The sequence below is a fragment of the Rhyacophila brunnea genome, unplaced genomic scaffold (assembly GCF_057557595.1).
Source record: "Rhyacophila brunnea isolate RB1 unplaced genomic scaffold, BYU_Rbru_1.0 scaffold_4, whole genome shotgun sequence".
NCBI lineage: Eukaryota > Metazoa > Arthropoda > Insecta > Trichoptera > Rhyacophilidae > Rhyacophila > Rhyacophila brunnea.
The window spans coordinates 48,530,701-48,551,317 of record NW_028233068.1 but is presented as its reverse complement, the minus strand read 5'-3'; the positions used below and the strand labels follow the sequence as shown (position 1 = coordinate 48,551,317).

Genomic DNA, 20,617 nt, shown 5'->3' with positions numbered 1-20,617 from the left:
TTATTGACACAAACAACTTTCACACGACCTTTTTATATTAACTAGTAGACCAGATATTATGGACCACATGTTAAGAAATCATATTTTCAATTCTCAAGGCCAATTCTGTAGAACGTCCTCTTAATGAATATTGACAAAGATTCAGTGGTTAAAATTCAATGCAACAAAATAACATGGTATATTCATTAGATCTACAGGATGATGTAATGAAACAATTAAGATTGCGATGAAGATAGTTGGTATCTAATTAGGCGTCTAATTACAAAAATTCAATATTTTCGGGAAACAACGTTTTTATGTTTCAAGCTTCAATTATTTGTTTTAACGTGAGATTATTTTTTCCGTTGTATTCTATGTCGAAATTAGAACCGAATGGCAATTTGTTTCAGCCGATAAACTCTTTAAATGTAATAAATATAGGCAAAATAAAATTGGACGTAGCGCTATTTGTAACTCACTTTTTAATTTACTCCGCATAAGGCACATATTTTGGTGACACTGTCATGAGTTTACCAGATGCTACAGCATGGGAGACGCCCTTTTCAATATTGAACGTTCTCTTATTGGTTGACTTAAACACGCGCGAAATCAACCAAGCTTTAAACAATATGAAACACGGACGACGTGGCGCTTTTTGTAATAAATCAAGACTTAAAATATTTTTTTTCATAGGGTTATGTCGCGTTTTGGAATTTATAGATCAATACATATTGTGTAAAATTATACAAAGAATATGTGCGTATATTTTTCTCGATTTTGACCAAATGTGGACTTATCACTTTTTGGAATTAGAGCCTCAATTAGTAAATGTTATCAAGTACTGTTCTATTCCCTTGACTTAAAAATGATTTGTACAGTGATTGGGGGGCAAGAGCTTTTGACAATGATATTTATAAGGCGGTGATATGTTGATAATTAAAAAACATTTTATTTTTTACCTACATGACAGTATTTATTTCTACTTCAAATCTATATATAGTTTTACAATGCCATATAGTGAAAATGATAAATTTGATATTTCTTTAACATTTAATCTTAATGGACGTTGAGACTTTGTCCTGAACATTGTTAATTTTCGACATTATCAATCAATTTAATATAGCCACTGTCTCCAGCTTGTGGCCATAAGGAATGTGAATGTGAAAAATGTGATGGTACGAGGGTGGGTCAATAATTCCTTAGAAAAAAGCATTAAAACAGTTTTTATTTTTGTATTTTTTTTTTATTTCTCAACATAATCTCCTTGGAGCTCAATACACTTGGTAAGACGTTTCTCAATTTTTTTTAAACCGTCAGAAAAATAAGTTTTCGGAAGGTCCTCAAAATAAGCATTTGTCCGATCGATGACTTCTTCATTTGAAAAAAAACGTTGTCCACTTAGCCATTTTTTTAAGTTTGGGAAAAGGAAAAAGTCACTGGGGACTAAATCTGGCGAATACGGTGGGTGGTCGACCAATTCGAACTTCAATTCTTCAATTTTAGCCATTGATCGTAAACATGTGTGAACACGGGCATTGTCCTGATGAAAGAGGATTTTTTTCCTGTTTAAATGAGGCCGTTTTTCTTCAATTTTGTTTTTTAGCTGGTCCAATAAAGATGCATAATAATCCCCTGTTATTGTTTTTCCTTTTTCCAAATAGTCAACGAAAATAATTTTACGTGCATCCCAAAATACAGTAGCCATAACCTTACCAGCTGATTTTACGGTTTTCGCCTTCTTTGGACATGGTTTGCCTTCGCAATCCACTGCTTTGACTGTTCTTTCGTCTCGGGAGTATAGTGGTGTATCCATGTTTCATCCACAGTCACAAAGCGACGAAAAAATTCATCCGGATTGCGTTGCATGAGCGACAACAGGGCTTTAGAGGCCACCACCCTATTGCGTTTATTGTCGACTGTGAGCAAACGCGGCACCCATCTTGCAGAAATATTTTTCATGCCCAAATTGTCATGTAAAATAGAAATGACGCTACCTTTTGAGATCCCTGTAACCTCAATTATCTCACTCAACTTTAATCTTCGGTCACTTAACACCATATCGTGGATTTTATTGATCATTTCTGGGGTAGTCACCTCTACAGGACGTCCTGAGCGTGGTTCATCCTTTGTTGATGTACGACCACGTTTAAATTCATTTAACCAGTTATAAATAGTTGCAAGTGAAGGAGCAGATATGCCGTGAACTAAATCCAACTCATTTTTTATTTCCTTTGCTGTTAACCCTTTTATATTAAAATGTTTAATAACAGATCTAAACTCAATTTTCTCCATTTTCCATTTTTCCATTTTCCACAAGCATTTTTAAATGTACGAGAAACACACAACAACCCGACCAATCTGATTGAAACTTCGCAGCATACTGAATCGGTAGTGCCGCTGCATGAAAACAAACCGCTTACAGTACTAGTCGCGCCACCTGTCGGCTTTTCTAAGGACTTATTGACCCACCCTCGTATCACAAGGGCTAAATAAGATGGTAACTTGAAAAAACATAATCAATCACCTGTCCGATGCTGTGGCTGTCCTGTTCCTCTGCCCCCCTTTCCCTGCGCCCTCCCGACCAACTCTGCTTCGATCCTGATGGCCTCCATATCGTCCATCTCGGCGGCACTCTCTCTCAAATCCTCAGCAAACTTTGCTCGGTCATGCTCATTTCGAGCGTTGAACGCTACGAGGGATCTTCCATCCACACGACGAGTCAGCCGAATGCCAAACATATAATCTGTAACAAAAATTCTAATTTACTTAGAACATCATAACCAGGAGTGGATCAATGGCATGAGACTGGTCTGGGAAATTTTCTAGCGATTTAACCTAAAACTAAATTAAACCTAATCTTGTTTCAAAACAAAAGTGTTCACATGAAACTGATTGAATTCTAGTATTGAACATTGAACAGCTCGGAGGGCGACAACAATGTGATAATACAACACAACAAGGCACTAGGAATTACTGAGTATGATCTCATTCAACAGTTTAAAATTGTTGTAATGTTATCTGTGGAATCTAAAATCCCGGTGTCCCGGTGTCTGCCGGACTAATCAGCTTCTGTCTATAACTGATTGTGACATCATAGCAATGACCCAATCTGATTTAGATGATGCAAAATTACCCCGCTTTACCCTATATTCGAGGGCGTAGCATTTTGAGCAATGTCTTTAATGCCTAAATATTTCTTAATCAAAATTTACAACACAAAATAATAATATAGAACTTACGTGGAACAGAGAATAAGGTAACATTCATTCCACAGAGCGGGAACGACTGCCGGAAAGTGTAGGTAACTGATGACTTCTTTTTGCTGAATATTTTTGTGACGACTAGCAGATCGTTGAAGAGGAAGACCTTTAATATAAATATACAGTTTTTAAGACACTTTCGTAAAAAGTAGTATTCCAAAAAAATATATAAATATTTTTTTATCCCTTACTTCTCTTTGATGTACTCCTGGCCTCTCTTTTTTGTGTATGTCAGGGATCTCATACAGCCGACAATAGCAGACCAATCTTCTATGAGGCAAAGCCAGTTGAGGTTTTTTGCCAACTATCGTTGCTTGTACTTTTAACACCTGAGAAAAAAATATCCGAATAAGTAAAGCTTATATTGCTAGTCATAAGCAATAAACAATAGAGTACATACAAAAAATATGGATTGTCAAAATTGTCTTGTATTTAGTGATGAATGAATGGTGGACTGATGAAAGATTGATGAATAATTTAAACATATAGGTAACATAATGTATGTCTAACAAACCTGAGTAACATGATCGCTGGCTGGTTTGAATTCACTGGTCTTGACTCGTTCATAAATGCCAACCAGCATGTCTCTCTCGATATCTCCGCAGTCGTCAATTCCTCGCAAGTTCTTGACGAAATCATCCAGAGACATCCGAGATTCGGGCTTGAGATTCGGAGTGTGGAGGTCAGTGTTCAGCATTATTATGGCAAACGCGAGAACAAAAATCTGCAATATAAAAAAAATATAATGTTTACACACTAAAAATTTAACAAATAAAATTGTTATTCAATCACAACACTGGCTTATCACAACATACAGACAGTTAAAACCAGTTCTGTGCCAAAGCGAACATGTTTGCGGATATGGCCGGGCGTACAGCGCCGCCGGCCATACAAAAAATGCAGACTTTTTTGCCTGTCTTTGAAGACAGAATGCCAGTTTCAGTCCCAATAATTTAAAATTCAGAAGAATACTGGTTCAATAATCAGACATTTAGCAAATGATTGGTTAATGTTTATGATAAACATCCAATATATTTCAAAAAATAAATAAATAATAAGGTATATTTTTGCTAAAAAATTCGCGGCCTCTCACTTGCCGCCATACAAAATCTTCCGGCACTTGATAAGAAGTATGAACTTACGGTATCGTTTGTTCTTAGCCTTTGGACAAGATCAGCATTGCAAAGGCAGTATCTCCGACTGAATACTTCCACTAGCCTCTCTATTTTCTGTGCCTCTCCGGGCATTCGGAAGTAAGCCTGGAACTTGCGAAGGGCGACATCCACTTGCATACCAGATAAGTCTAGTTCACTGACAAAGCACCTGTTGGGAAAAATATACATTTAATATTGTTTACATGAAGTGACACTTAGTTAGCCATTCTTTCATCTATAAATATAATTGAGGTGCATGTCGCAGACTATCATGTACCGTTACATTAAGCTGTCGCTACAGGAAAAAGGTGTGTAATGTCGTTGTTCTTGGTGTTTAAAATGTCATCAGACTGATGCTCCCCATCCCGTAGCACATTTTGAACCTTTAAATGAACATTGTCAGTTGGAAAATCTGCCGACGAGGTCACCTCACGTTGAACTGCACTGCATCGACACCTGCATGACATTTTGAACGTTTTTATCATATTCCACATGCCTACGCTTTTCGAATATCATGTCAAAATCGCGTGTTTTTTGTTTTTAGCGGTTGGCACTATATATTTTCGATAAGAATGTTGTCTACTATCTATGGTCTACAGGTTGGGTTCTGTTCAAAATAGTATCCATGGATGTCATGCCGCAAGTATTTTAACGTACGCACACTCTGTTAAAATTAATTGAAATTAGCATAAATAATTAATAATAATTCAAATTACTAAATACATTATAGTAGGCACTCTTTATCAGTGTCATTCTTCAGTGAATTTACAGAGATGGTGATGGTTCAAAATATTCTGCAAATTGATGAAATTATGGACTAAATTTTTCGCCGCGACAGCATGACATGCACCTCAATTTGATTTGCGCTTAAGTTGCAACTAATAAATTGTTGACAAAAACCAATTGGGCAATGTGACACCCCCGTATGGTCCCCATTTGGGGATGTCTTTGTGTATCTTGAGAGGCCCGAATCGGAATCGAAGCCAACAAATAATAATGGCTGATTGCGAAAATAATTAAATAATAATAACAGAGCCGAGCCGGCAATGCCGTAGAGTAGATTATAATATAACCGTTGAAGATTTGCAACGTCGCTTTTTTTTCGACGACGGCTTTCGTTGGAAAAAAACGGAAGATGGCGCTCAGAACGCTGCAAGCAGCTAAATCGCGAACACGCCGATTTCGTCCTCCGAAAAATTAAATTATAAAAATGTAACGATTATAATATTAACGTAAATAAACTCGCCGCTTCTATTCACAATTCCGGTGCCTTAATTATCCACCTTCCATCCCGAATCCAGACGAAAAAACCATAACAAAACACAAAGTGACAGTTGGAATTCACATGCAAAATGGAGGGAAGTGATAGCAACTTACTCCAAGACAGCCATATTAAACGGCCCTTGCAGATTGCCCAAGTACTCTCCGATCATCTGTTTCGAAAGTCCTTTCCTAGTGATGAGAAATCGTGCAACTCCCCGCGGAGAATTTTCTAAGAAGCCTCTTCTGATCAGGTAGCCAACTCCTCGTTCGGGTTTCTTGTTGAATAAATTAAGACCGACTCGATATTGGCGCTTTCTCACTGTTTCTGACACCTGGCAACAAATAAAACGGAAATAAAGACCTTCGCATCATACTGACAAGATTAAAAAGGCAAACTTTTCAAGTAACAGAAACATGATTATGAAACTGTGTTGAATATTGAGTATGAGTAGTGCTGCACATGTATTTTTCCTGTTTATATATAATATAATTCCTATTTATATATTTTAGTAATAAATCTTGTTAAATAACAGTAATAAAATTTAATTTTCCCAAATCAGAGTTATCTAGTTGTGGTGTTGAGGTGACGATATAACATAGTATGTTGTGAGATGACACAAAAAATAACAGATTTGTCACAGTAAATTTCAGTTATCATACCTTCATGGCATTGGCAGACATGACCTCGTTGATGGCGTGATGAGGGACAGCTTCCACCCCGCTATTGACACCTCCAACACCGCTGACAACTTGGTGACCCTGATAGCAGTTACTGTTTTGAGGTTCCGACCGGGGAGGAGGTCTGGGAACACCACCAGCTGATTCTGGCGGGGCGTAGTATTCCCGAGGAGTGCTTCCTGAGGGCTGACGCTTCCAAACCGTGTACCTGATCAAAGAAGTTTAATTAATGAGAATTTTACATTATTAATATCTACAAAACTTCTGGTAATTATTATTGTAAGTAATTTATACATTAAATATATTAATGACAACAAAATAGTGGTGTTACAACTGAATATCAAAAATGTATTAAATTGATAAGTGATAGTCAATAATAACACAATTTGATAAACATTTGATGTAGGACCTACTGGTTTAAATTATTGTAATTAAGTAGGAGGCTGTAGCTTAATTTTTTAAAGCATATCGGCGCGATACCGGTGGATATACGGGTTCAAAAAATCCTGTTGGACGTCGTATTTTTTTCAAATGTGACAAAATATAGTAGGTATATATCTGAGGTGTTTGAAAGTTATGTATGATCAATTCATGGATCAATGAAATATAAAACAAAACACACCTTTCAGGAGCGAGGTCATAAGACTGCTGTCCAGCTCCAGCGGTCCTCTGATGATCGACAGAACTGGAATCGGATCCCGAACTCTGGACCGAACTCATCGAACCGTGCTGATTGCCAGTTATCAGACATTGACTTCCAGGTGGACCACTATGGACAAAATAGTAATGTATAAGTATAAAACTTCTGAACGTCTTCATAGTGACACATTATCTTCAGTGGATGCATTCTACAATGAGTCCACCAAAATACAATGTTTAATTAACCACATACGCAAATGCAAGACATTTTGTATCAGATCTGTCTTTATTAAGACTGCTCAGCTATTTATTCAACCCTTATCTATCACAGGGGCAGAGGCGTAGATGACACAACTAATATAATGAAATGGACTTACCCAAGAGTGATGCTACTAGTTCTTTTGGGGACCTCAGGAGGAACTCTTCTGTGTTGAAGGGCGATCAATTGTTGTTGCTGACGTGCCGTTGGACAACTTAAAGGTTTGCCTCCAGTTGAAAGTAAATTGCCATAAATAGGACCTAAAAAATTCATCACAAATGATAGTAGCTCATTTTTATTCAGGTTGATCCTCCCATCAATCCGGATATAGTGATAGAAAAAAAGTTATTCACGGAAGTAGAGAAGTCACCTAGAAATCAAACTATGAAGTTTTCGTGGTCGTTCAACATGAATCCAATATGGAGAAATTATTTAACGTTGCTTTAGAGAAAGTTATTTCATTGAAGAACAAAGATACAGTATATAGATAAATATTGGGTTAATTGAGTGTTAGTCTTTTCTATGCGATATAATATCTCACCTCTGTCTATACAAAACGCGGATAAACTCCCGTTTGGTGAGGAAGTATTGAAACAACTGTCTACAGAATTGCTTTGCGACCACATCAACAGGCTTGGGTTCGGACTTGACATCATGGAACCTAATGCATGCAAAATAAAAAAATAACAAAAATAAATAATAATAAAACAAATAAAAAGTAAAATGTAAAGATGTCAACAAAAAATAACATAAATCATTTATAAACAAATTTTTAATTCAATAATGACAACTATAAAATAAAAACATTTTTGTTTTCATTTGCATTGACCTGTCGCCAAATCTAGATCAATTAACGGTTTTTTTTTAAATACATACATGACCAAATATAAAGATTCTCAGTACCTAGTATAAATAGTTGAAATAATTCAGAAAAAAATACTTACTTTCAAAATTAAGAAACATAAAATTTACAACAGGCGAAGATACTGTTAATTATGAAGACACATTTAATTATCTCATATAATTTAACATACAATCTGTATTCAATAGATTCAATTTATTTCCCCACAATTTTTCTGTTGCATTATTAAACTTATCCAGTTTCAAGAAACAACCCTTGCAAATGGGTACAATAAGTGTGAAAATTACCTGAATTGTTGAGATGGTGGTTGTGATGATTCAGGATTGAGTCATTCTGTTGACAAGACGTTGATATGTTAGTCACAGAACCACTCATTGAACAATTGCACACCTGGAATTTGCCAAAATCAATTCTCGCTGTCATACAAAAGCCATTGTAATTTATTCTAAGGTACAATAAAATCATACAACACTCTCTACCTTGCATACTAAATTTAATAACTATTGTTAATTGGTGACTTAAATGTTTTGATTACTGACACATTCGATTACTCATAAAAAATTGTATCCAGAAACAATATTTTATGATTATGTTACTAATATAGTTTGTAGTGTTTGTTATTGACAAGTTGAAGTGATGAACATTACAACAATTTTTAAATAGTCATAATTATAATTCTGGTTTCACTACTACCGCTAGGTTAATTCGATTTATGTAATGTGACGTTAGACTAGCTTAAATTGCACTTGTTCGTAAAAAGTTCAAGTAACTATTCCAAAAGTCAGTAGAAGCCTCAGCGTAATAATATAAAGAGAATGGGTATTGTTCGGCAAAATGAAGCCATGTTTATTGCGTATAACATACAGTAGAACCTCAATTTTATTGTTATTAACTTAACTATGTTGCTTTTCAGTACGGCTACCAAATTTAAACACAACATAGTTAACCATATTTTCTACTAAATTAACTAAAAATAATTACCACTAACTTTATATTTAACACAAATACAATAAATTTCAGCAACACATGCTCGCAATTTTTAAATGACTGTAGTCATCCAAATCAATATTTACCGGCGACGTGTACAAAATATATTTAATTCAGCCGTAGAATTTCTATCTTACTCTAACACATCGCATTCTCACTCGTACTTATGGTTCGTTTTTGTTCAGACCTTAGCAGATGCTTATTAATACTTGGTTTTAAAAAACAATCAATGTATTTAAATATGTCAAGTGATAATTCATGAAGAGGTTGGTAATTATCTAGACCAAAAACCACAAAAAGAGTCAAAGGCCAGTTAGTCATACTTAACTATCACTTACTGTGAGACAGCCGAAATCAATCGATTAATGAGTAACGACAACACTAAATAATAATAGAATAAGGAAGAAACGCAAGTGACAGCTGTCATAATAGTCAGGTGTATTCTGTACGGCATTCAGGTAAATACAGTGTTGTACTCATTAGAATTTCAATCAAAATTCAGATTAATTTTATCTCAGGTAAGAAAAAACAAAATGCAATGCTGCTTTTGCTTAATATCTATGTACGATATACTTGACTGTTTTGAAAGATGATGCATAGCGTATCTCGTGTCTGCCACTACTTAATGAGAGTGTCACTTATGTTAGTTAGGTTAATCTCAAGACGAGTCTTATAGCAAAGTACCATTAATTTTTGTGATTTTATTCATTTTTTTTTAATCTATTGAGTGTAATAATAGATGTCAAATCGAAAACTTACCCCGCTATCTCCATCACTCCTGGCAGAAGACTGAAGATCCTTGGAAGATGGAGTTCCTCCGTTACCGGTAAGCCCCATCATATTGAGCTGATGCGCTGACTGCTGCACCCGCGCAGCCATCACTTCTATTTCACTTGGAGATTGAACTCTGGACCTACGAAATCATCACAGTGAATATTACACAATAATAATTATTAAGAAGAAAAAGCTGATGAACACTTCGATTTTGTATTTATGTACTTTTTTTTTGCGCACTTTGTACACTTATTTCAAAATATTCTGATGGGTGAGAAAACTAGTAACCTATATCATATTCATGATGTTAATAACTATACTGAGATGCTTAAAGCTTTGAATGTCAATAAAGACTAAATTCACATGACCAAATTAATTTCGACATACCACTCGTGATTAATAAGGTAGATAAGAATTCTTTTCAATGAAATCAGTAATAGTACATATTCACAAGTTCTAACCACAGAACACTGGACGGACTGATGTCAGAGCGCATGGTGTCCTTCTAATTTTCGTGCTGATAAACAAAACTAGCTTGCAATAATATAAACAAAATTGATTAACCGTTATCAAAATATTGGCAAATATTGTATGAGCAGTACACTCACATCAAACTGATATCCATATCGTGCCTCTCTCTCAGCGACATGGATCGTGTTGGGCGTGACAGGGATAGCTTGTCGCCATTTCCACATTTCTGGGACAAAGCATTTGCGTAGATATCATCTGGAAGTAATGTAAAGCAAATGTTATTTACACAGTTTATTAAATTAAAACTATTGAACATTCCTGTTTCAAAATCATTGATATTTTAAATTAAATAAGGAAAACAACATGACAACATGTTGGAATAACAAAAAACCCATAAAAACTTATTTTTCCTTCAAATTTAATATATAGACTTCCTTTCTAATAACCCTACATCAGCAGTGCACAACCAGGGTTTTGTGATGAGGAATTCTTTAGAAAATCATGACAAAACGCTTTTTAACCAAGAATTTGAAAAATTTTCATCAAACGGAAAAAAAAAATATTTTTTTCAATTCGCTCAACAAACCGATGTGGATCTTGGCCGCCACACAAAGATGTTGACGAGAAATGAACGTTAGCCACTTGCTCAACCTATTAGGTCTATGCTCTGCATCTAAACAGACGTTGAATAACAACATGTGACTTTTTTGAGTCACGGGATTCGAACCCTCGACTAACCAAGTGGATACGTTAGCACTCGGCCATCGCGGGCGCAGGAAAAATTATTAAAAACCGAAAAATAATTAAAGATGAGAAAAAATTGTTTTGAAGGAAATAAGCTAAAAAAAATTCTCAACATGTTTCCTCTTGTAAGACCTTAACATACATGATTTCTTGAGAATTCTCCAGTCTCTCGAGAAATCAATAAACCATTTCACGAATTCAGGAATCTCGAAGATTAAGAAATCACAATCTTTGCCATGCCATTTAATAAAGCCCGCCAACTAAATGAAAAGTGAGAAATTTTCCTACCATCTATCTCCTTATAATTATTATGTTTTTAAGTTTGCAGTGAAATATGGTAAAATGCTTTCAGCAATTAATTATGATTATTTATTGGGCTAAAACAGATATTTTTTATAATACATTGTAATTTAGAAGTATAGGTATTACCCTCACTGAATATTTTGTAATTTCAATTGTGATAAATTTCTCTAAGTCATTTTCCAACCTGTTTTCAGCATCCCACGCAGAGGTCGGTCCATCTTTACAACTAGAGTCGATTGATAACGATTGATAGGATAACGAAGATCGAAATATCATAATAGCAATTTACAGAATTGTTTTACCGACGAGCAGTTTCAGCCTTGTGCGTAAGTCTTTTTGGTAACATTAACGTTTACTAACAACTATTTTCCTCAATGCAACTAAACAAGTCTAAACAATAACCTCAAAACTCCTGCCAACATGCACTATCAGCGATTTCACTAGCTCTGACACTGAGATATGGCTTATTCATAAATGTATATATTAAAAAGTAGAGAATGACCGGATATATCTGGTACGTACCTTAATTAAAAATAAAAATACGTCTAGATTTCCTTACGTCCTACATTTAGTTTCAATGTGTATTTTATTAAATCTAATAATATCACCTCTAGGATAATGTAATAAATAATACTAAGTAAAAATTGAACATACATAATTTGACCTTATATGTACCTCGAAAGGACTTGAACCTGCATTCAGGTTGTTAATTGGAAAAGCACATTGACGTGAAACCAGTGAATACAGGTTCAAGTTCTGTCAGCCATCGTTTTTTTCATATTATGTATGTTCAATTTAACGAATGTTACATTCTCAAATCTTGTAAATTATTCGTTGAATAAAAGAAATAGTTAAGCTTATTAATATAATAAAATTTTAACCATTGAATCGATACAATAATAATGGTTGTTCATTTTCTTTTATTTCTCGAGCAATAGTTTCGATTGGCAAAATTATAGTTTTTATTTCTATCTGAATCTGATGTTCTATGAGGATTGGCTAAAATACTTTTTAGATTGTTATGGCTAAATACACCACCACACAGCTAATTGTTCAATATACACATTGCAAAATACATGCATTTTAGTTTTTTTTAATTAATAATGATAATTTTTTATTTTGTTTGTAGGTCAACAAAATAGCTAAAAAATAAAGAGATAGATATCGACCCAAACTTGAAGGAGCTTCAATTTTAATGTGTTCTATATTCCGTGTATGGCGTGAATATGTTGATAAGTCTAAAAACATCAATTCTTAGGGCAGCTATTTGTACGTTTGGCATTCTGTGATAAATCAGAAATGTTTATGAATTAAATTTTAGTTTGTTAAGAATTTACAAACATTTTACTAAAATTTAAAAACATCCAAAAACAAATACTTAATCTGATTTAGTACAGAAAGCCAAGCGTACAAATAGCTACCCTGAGAATTTATGTTTTTAGACTTATCCAGTATATTCATTATAAAATTCATTATAAAAATTATGACAAATAATAAAACACAGAAATACGGTAGACTAGAACCTCGATTATCCGGACTAATTGGGGATGAAGATAGTCCGGATAACGATTAATCGAAATCATTGAAAAAATAATAAAACATAATATTATACTTATTTTAATTTGTAATAGTATTTTACTAAATATATATATTTAATTTTATCTGAGGTTCTACTTAACTTCTCCAATTCTTTATGAGATTATGCTTTGATTTCTCCCCTATCCTTTTTTATCAGGTCTGTAACTTTTTTTTATGCAGTTTTTTGCATAACAATATACATATAAAATTATTACAACAAAAATGAAATATTTCTACACGGACTCACTCTGTCCATCTCCGATGCCGATGGTAGTAACGCCATTGGTGGAAGCGGTGACAGAGGTGGCCGACGAGGTCATCATCATAGAAGCTGTGGACTGCACGATAACCCCTTTCCCTCCACCCGCCGTAGACACCCTCTTCTCCGCCTTGGCCATAGCGGTGATGGCAGAGAACTTCTTAAGAAGTGTGTACCGTCGGAAAGCTCGCTGTATCGTGTAAGCCGCATTACGGGCTCGCAAACCACCGTACTTGCGTTCGAGGATCTCGATTTGTTTGTCCAACAGATCTTGTGACATTTCATACCTGTTGTACAACAAAAAAAATGATAGCATAAATTGCACAATTCATTGCAAACAAATTTTTCTAATTAAATAAACAAGGTAAACATTAAGTCTTTATCGACGGTTTATATTATGCGTTATTTCTTACCTATTATGTATTACGAGTCCACTGGGCATGCCAAATCCTTCAGGCGGCGCCATATAGAGCGGGTTGGAGTCTCCCCCCGGACCACCGCCTACACCCGAAACCCCCACACCGCCACTCGCATTCGACGTTGAGGAGCACGATGAATTTGAATGGTTGAGTCCTGAAAATGAGAGGAAGAATTGTATCATCGGCATATGAACAAGTATGACATAAGAGCAATTGTGGAAAGCACCATATCTGAATGATTTGTTATTTAATTTTTTGGATTGGTTGGCATTTAAAACGTTGACTCAGATATGCAAATGATAATTTTTTTCCTTTTAATATCAACATACAGGGGAATATATTCAAAGATTTTAGCACAAATACATGTATGTCTCTGCAATAGCTACTTTTTATTATTGTCTCTTTATTATGTAGGTGCCATGACTCTTTTATACTTGCTAACAATATCAAATATCATATTTGAAAACAATAAGAATAGTGAATGCTCCAATTTGATCTTACACCCACACCCACAAAATGTATCGAAAAAGTGGTCACACCAAATACGCAATCATTTACATATTTGACAAAAAAGTTATAATTTTTAATATCATTTATGTCAAAATAAATTTATAACCTGATTAATTATAAATAGATTTTTAAATACAATGGTTGACAAAAATATCAACGCTTTCACTTTGATTAGTCAATAGTGTTCTATTCATCTAAATTATATACGTACATATAGATTATTTTATAAAAAAAATCGACTTATAAAACTAATGACAATCGTTTTCTGTTATCTAAGTGCAGTCTTAAATCTCTCCTGTAAATTGATCTCAGAGCAAAACAGCTCGCGAGTGGTAAGGAATGCAAGACCGGTATTCCTGTATTTGTCAGTAAAAGAAAAAAATGCAGCAAATATAGCACCATATTCTTTAAAATGCACATGTGTACTAAGTAAAAATGTTCTAATATCATCAAAATCAATCCTTTATCATTAGCACTCAAATCAAGCAGGTCAACAATTACGTCACAACAAAGGTCGCCTTATGTAATAAAAATCCAAAAATTACAAGTAAGTAACATAACACGGAATGATCACAAAAGAAACCATAATTGATAAAAAGGCTAACAGAGTGCCCGATGTGATAGAGGTCGCGAAACAGATGAAATGACAATGGGCTGGCATGCTGTTCGGCGAGTGGACAAGCGCAGGATAAATCCTGTCGTACAGTGGTACCTAAGGGGCACTAAACGACCACAGGGACTCCCTAAAACCTGTAGGATCGACGAACTCATAAAGTTCAGTGAATGTACAAGGCAGTGAAGAAGTAAGAAACGAGATAAATGGAAGGAGTTAGGGGAGACCTTCATCCAGTAGTGGATCAGTGCAGCAGATCTATTGAAAAGGAGTGTCATGGCTGGTTGGGTGTCTCCATCCTTGAGACATGGCCTACCCAACGGAGTTGCCTGATTTTCAAGTATTAGGTGACAGAAGGATCACTGTACAACACATACATGAACACGTATTTTATTTTAGTTGATTTGAGTCAAAATGATTTCATGCTACACCTATGCAATATTCCATATTATAATAAATTTAATATGGATGCATTTCTGCATCTGCTGCAAATAGTTTGTATGCACTAATATGTGCTATTCGAACCAAGGATAGTGTTAACATAGACTTCTATTTTATATTTTACATTGTGATTTTTTTTTCTCTATGTGTAAATAAAATATGAGTTTTAATTTAAAATACCAGTAGTAAGATGAGCATGGCCCCCTCCGCAGGCAGGAACCGAGGCATGGTCGCTGACATACCGGTTTCCCTCGATGTAGCTCTGTTGCTCATAGTCCCTCTCGTCGTGGTGCAACAGATGATGGTGGTTCATATGGTTCATGTGATGGTGCACCGACTGGTCCATGGACTGGTGCAGGCTCCTCGACTGCAGGTGGTGGTGGTCCTGGGAGGGGGGCCCACCGCCGCCGCCGCCGTGGTACCGATGGTTGCTGTGGTGGTGGCTGTTGTGGGCGTGCAGGGGGTTGTAGAAGCCGTCGGGCGGGTTCAGCGCGTGCGACGTATGCGACCCCGACTCATCGTCCACTTTTTGGTTGAAGCTGGGAATAAGAAAAAAAATATTTTTACTATAAACATAAATCGAAATGGACTCTCAATAAAAGAGAGATCCATAAATTTACCAGAATAGTACTCACTGCACAGTATGGACAACTGAATAAAGTTAGAAACAAGGTTAGGCGATATAATAATTAAACCTAAAAACCTCAAATGAAAATGTGCAGGAGACAGCGGATTATCACTGGCCAAATCTAATCATCCAGTGGTACCCAAACAGATAATAAACGACCGAAAGGTAGAAACCGCTTGACCGACGAAACAGTTTAATTCCGCAACTGTACGTAGTAACGTAACACACTGGACCGAGAAGAATGGAATTGTTTTGGAGGTCTTCATCCAGCAGCGGATTGATCCAGACTGATGATGATGACAGAAATACAATATATTGCGTTCTACCCTAATCACTTTGCCTCGGAGTAAAAGGAACACATAAAGCCGCATTTAGACCAAGCGAACGAATGTTTGTTCTTCCCCCACTCCAGCGAAATTCTTATGCTCACTCAACAAAAAGCGAGATAATTTCGCCGGAGTGGGGGAAGAACAAACATTCGTTCGCTTGGTCTACATGCGGCTTAAGAGGGTCATCCTTGCAGGAAATAGGCTAGATTAAAAAGTAGGTATCGAACGAAATTGTTCGTGACACATTTTGTTGGTCGACATCATTAGCACGATTCGTGCTGCTTCCAGTAATGATTGACAGCCTGACAGCCAACTATTAATACCACAAATACTTGCTAGCGAGCTAACCCGCACCCTGCATCAATGCTACAAGAGCGAAATACCAGCGGCCGGACGCTAGAGACACGGGATGCGGCGCTGGAGCGATGAAAATCGCGCATCCTTCTGCTCGTCCTATTCTCCGAGGCTAGAGCGTTACATGGTGACGCTTCCAAACAACCTGCAATGTTGTGACATTCCCTCTAGATACCCTTAGTACTTTTTCAACAACTGTAGCAAAGATAGAATAATATATTTTTTTATTCGTACTCAACTATTCTAGAATAGATTAATAAGAATATATTATTATCATGGCTGCGGATGTCTTAGCGGCGATGTGTGACACTAACTGCAGCAAGTATAACGTGAAGGTTGGCCGTTTTGAGAACTACAATAGGTACTGACAATCCTTTCATAATATATTGCAGCGCCACGACGGCGGCCATGACACTTCAACTTATAATTTTCGCACTCTACAGAGTCTCCCACTATTCCACGTACACCCACCCGACCACCGCTCCAACCATAGAGGTATTAAATAAAAAGAGGGGCAAAGTAAAGAATCGGCTTTCTCATACAAGTGAATGAAGCAGGCCAACAATAGCCGACAACTTACGAGAAATAGCGACGCGATAAAAAAAAATCAGGGCATCACGGAGGATTTACTTTGGTCATTAAAACGTACCCATATAATATAATGTTAACGTAGAAATTTTCCCGCAACTTGATGAACAGCCCGCCTCACCATACTTTTTCACCATACCAGCCTGCTTCACCATACTTCCATATAACCTGCCGCCCCTAGGCTCCAACACTAGATACAAAATGACTAGACTATAAAATCATAGACATGACATGTTGGTGGTAGAATATATTATATACCTATATCCAATTTAATGTCATTGCCTATATCGCATAAAATAATGGAAATTGCCTGGGCAAAGAGCAAGAGCAAAGTTATTACCCTGTCTGCTGCTTTGAAACGTCATCCACTATTAATATCTAAACATACTACCGAAAATTATTAATAAAATTATTTATTATCAGGGATGACTCACACTTAGCTTTGTTTACCCCATTACTCATGCATATTAAATAAAGATCAGTTTGTGTATACAATATAATATAAATAAACATCCAGGTTATAAGCCTTATAAATCCTAAAACCACAGAAGTATCTTTTGTTGTCTACAAAATTTGAATACATTTCTAATTAGGTTGTGAAAAAATTCTCAGTTATTATGTTAATAAGAAATTGTGAAATAAATTGCACTGACTTACACGTTATAGCTAGAGCTCCAGTATCTATTCATCATTTTCACGAACGAATGACTAATTCCAAAAAAAAAAATAAGCGAGGGAGGAAGTACTACAGAAATGATCCTGCGAAGTACAGTCCACCCCTAAATAAATCAGATCAGTGTATCAAAGAAACGCTTTTTTATTTCGCGCCAAATCGGAAAACTGACGACGTCATCCGCCGACGCCGAAAATTTCGCGAATCGGGAAAAATAATTTTCCGCTTTTCATCGTATTTTGCGCGAAACTCGGGGGAAACTTAATTCGGCGCGAATTTCGTTTATTTATTATTTACATGAGCGAAAACGGCACGGATAATAATAATATCCTGCGAACTTTATCTCGCAAGCCATGAAATATGCACACGAAGAACAACTTGCGATCGAAAGCACAAAGAAAAATTCAGCCACTCGTTCGCGCCAACAACGCTCACAGAGGAAGACGTATTAACAAAACACGATACTTCAAAACGATGGGCTTCGCTTAATTATGATGAACGCAACATAATAATAAAACTAGACGTTTTTAGGGGGCGTATTAATTTATCATGTTTCAATAAATTGGAAAATAGTAAACAATGGCACCGGCACCGGCACCGCCTCCCTTTTCTTATCAACAGATTTGCCATTAAATTTACGTTGAAACAGAGAAACAACCTTCGCCACATAAACTGATATATTAATATAATAATATCGGTATGACAAGCGCCAAAATAAGCCCAAGATTTGAGTAGGTATCTCAATGCTTTCAAAAGCGGTCTTTTGTAGAAATTATTCCACCCCGTTTCACAAACTATGATAATATCCTTCAGTGGCGAAGGGTGGAGGTAGGCTGCTAAGATGCGACATAAATAGTGCACACTAGACTTCGTCAGTTATAATATTCTACAGAACACGGGTCATATGCAACGAAGTAGTGCAATTTGCCGAATATGCTGATGTTGTAAACATTGTGGCGAGATCAAAACTAATCCTAAAAGCGTCTTTTACATTTTACAGCACTGGAAAGTGCTGCTAAGGAAACGAGAGAACGAGAAGGAGACAAGTCAACCATGCAAGAACAAAATACAGTCGATTCCGCTTTCCGATCTCCGGAGAATAATAAATTCTAAAATAAAATAATAAGTTGGTAGGTACCTAAATACAATTTAATTCATCAAAAATGTAACAAGTGTAATCTGTCCTATGTTTCTGTAAGTTTGCAAATCAGTACTGTTATTCAGTGCAGACGTTACTGTAGGGCTTCCTGCATAAAATAACACCTTTACCCGGCTATATTCTTTTGTATCCTGGTACAGGCAAATGTGGATTATCACCACCATCGTCTTCTTCATCTATTATCGAAAATTCTTGATATATGTATTGTGATCACAAATTTACTGTCCCAATTAAGCGGAATGTTTTCCTAATTAAGCGATGTTGATTGCTCTTAGTTTGGCTTCCATTCCTTGAGATTTGGCCCAAATAAGCGGTTGCCCCAATTAAATTAAATCCTAATTAAGCGGAATCGTAAGTAAATTACTGCAATTGAGGCTCTTCAAACTCGTCACTAATGGTGGAATGAACAATTTCATACATATCTGGGACCACGCAACAATCGTCACAACGACGTCAGCGAAGAAATTAGTAAAAGAATTACTCTGGAAATAAATCCTTCTGTGATATACAGATAAACTCTACTCGAATCGAGAAAAACTATTCTACAGAACACTCCCTATCATGGCCCCCACATGGGTGAGACTGACAGGGCTCAAGCCTGGGGCCCGAGTTCATGGGGCCCGGTGTGGCGGGTTGACCAGATAAGTGAGATAAACACACATCATAAATTTGGTCTAAAAGTTAAAAAAGGTCGTTTTAAAAATATTTTGTTATGTGATACCATTTTTTGATTATTATATGTCAATACTTGACAACTCCATAATTTAAGTGGATATAAGTACCTATGTATTAAAAAACCATCAAAAATCGCTAAAAGAATACCCTTAATTTTACCTCGAACATCATTCGGGAAACGCTACTATAGTAATACAGTATCACACTGCCTTTACCCTTAGCGATGGGTAGGGGGGGGGGGGCACCAAAGATGCTAAGAGGATATGGGGGCCATGTTCCCTATTCATGCCAATATTATATATCTCTATATATATATAAATCTCATGTCACGGTGTTTGTGGTCGCACTCCTCCGAAATGGCTCGACCGATTTTTATGATTTTTTTAATGTATATTTGATATGTATGAGAATAGGTCAACAAGTGTATAACAAAAAAATAGCTATAATCCCAAATTTTCACCCTCCTACCCCCCCCCCCCCCCCACCCTCCCATTTTTAATCGCGATTTTATTATTTTTGTATGAACAAATTTAACCGTCGTTCGTATTTCAAACAGAACGAAATTATTTATGTTGTTGAATGACAGATGGCGCTACATCCGAGAAGAATTCAAGAGAAGCGTCGCGTCATTTTGACATTTCATTCGGCATATCACAACGCAGTGCGTGCAAAATTTTGTACGATTTATTTTAATTTATCTATTTTTGTGTGCGTGTATTACAGTGCACAATGCCAGCAAGACGCAAGGGGGCCATTTGGGCCGTCGAACGAATAAAGCAACAAACATGCGAAATAGTAGAGCAGAAAGAACAGACGAACAAATCCAACAAGATAACAAAAACGTGCGTGTGAGCATGTCGCAATTGCGTGCATCTCAATCACAAGAGGCACGAGCTGAACGAAATCAACAACGACAATTGGAACGGAGCCAAGAGCGCCGGTTCGTAGTTAACACACGCAGAGCAAATGACCGACAACGCCAACAAGTACATCGAACATTTACATCCGCTTCGTTCCT

General features: G+C 36.3%; 1 protein-coding gene across 3 annotated transcripts in view; it reads right to left on the bottom strand.

Moving 5' to 3' along the window:
* Positions 1–20,617, bottom strand: part of siz (Brefeldin-resistant Arf-GEF family protein schizo) — a 180,846-nt gene that overhangs the window by 12,396 nt on the left and 147,833 nt on the right. Inside the window, exons 4-19 of one of the 3 annotated variants that reach the window (XM_085953771.1) lie at positions 15,374–15,732; positions 13,624–13,783; positions 13,199–13,497; positions 10,464–10,581; positions 9,841–9,994; positions 8,382–8,484; positions 7,774–7,893; positions 7,351–7,492; positions 6,957–7,103; positions 6,317–6,542; positions 5,771–5,988; positions 4,382–4,562; positions 3,754–3,963; positions 3,431–3,568; positions 3,219–3,345; positions 2,504–2,722 (exon numbers count right to left, since the gene is read on the bottom strand). In XM_085953771.1, coding sequence (XP_085809897.1) covers positions 2,504–2,722; positions 3,219–3,345; positions 3,431–3,568; positions 3,754–3,963; positions 4,382–4,562; positions 5,771–5,988; positions 6,317–6,542; positions 6,957–7,103; positions 7,351–7,492; positions 7,774–7,893; positions 8,382–8,484; positions 9,841–9,994; positions 10,464–10,581; positions 13,199–13,497; positions 13,624–13,783; positions 15,374–15,732 — 2,921 coding nt within the window. Of the gene's footprint in view, positions 1–1,228; positions 2,723–3,218; positions 3,346–3,430; positions 3,569–3,753; positions 3,964–4,381; positions 4,563–5,770; positions 5,989–6,316; positions 6,543–6,956; positions 7,104–7,350; positions 7,493–7,773; positions 7,894–8,381; positions 8,485–9,840; positions 9,995–10,463; positions 10,582–13,198; positions 13,498–13,623; positions 13,784–15,373; positions 15,733–20,617 lie in introns of those variants that run through there. The other 2 variants (XM_085953772.1, XM_085953773.1) reach the window with 2 other exon arrangements.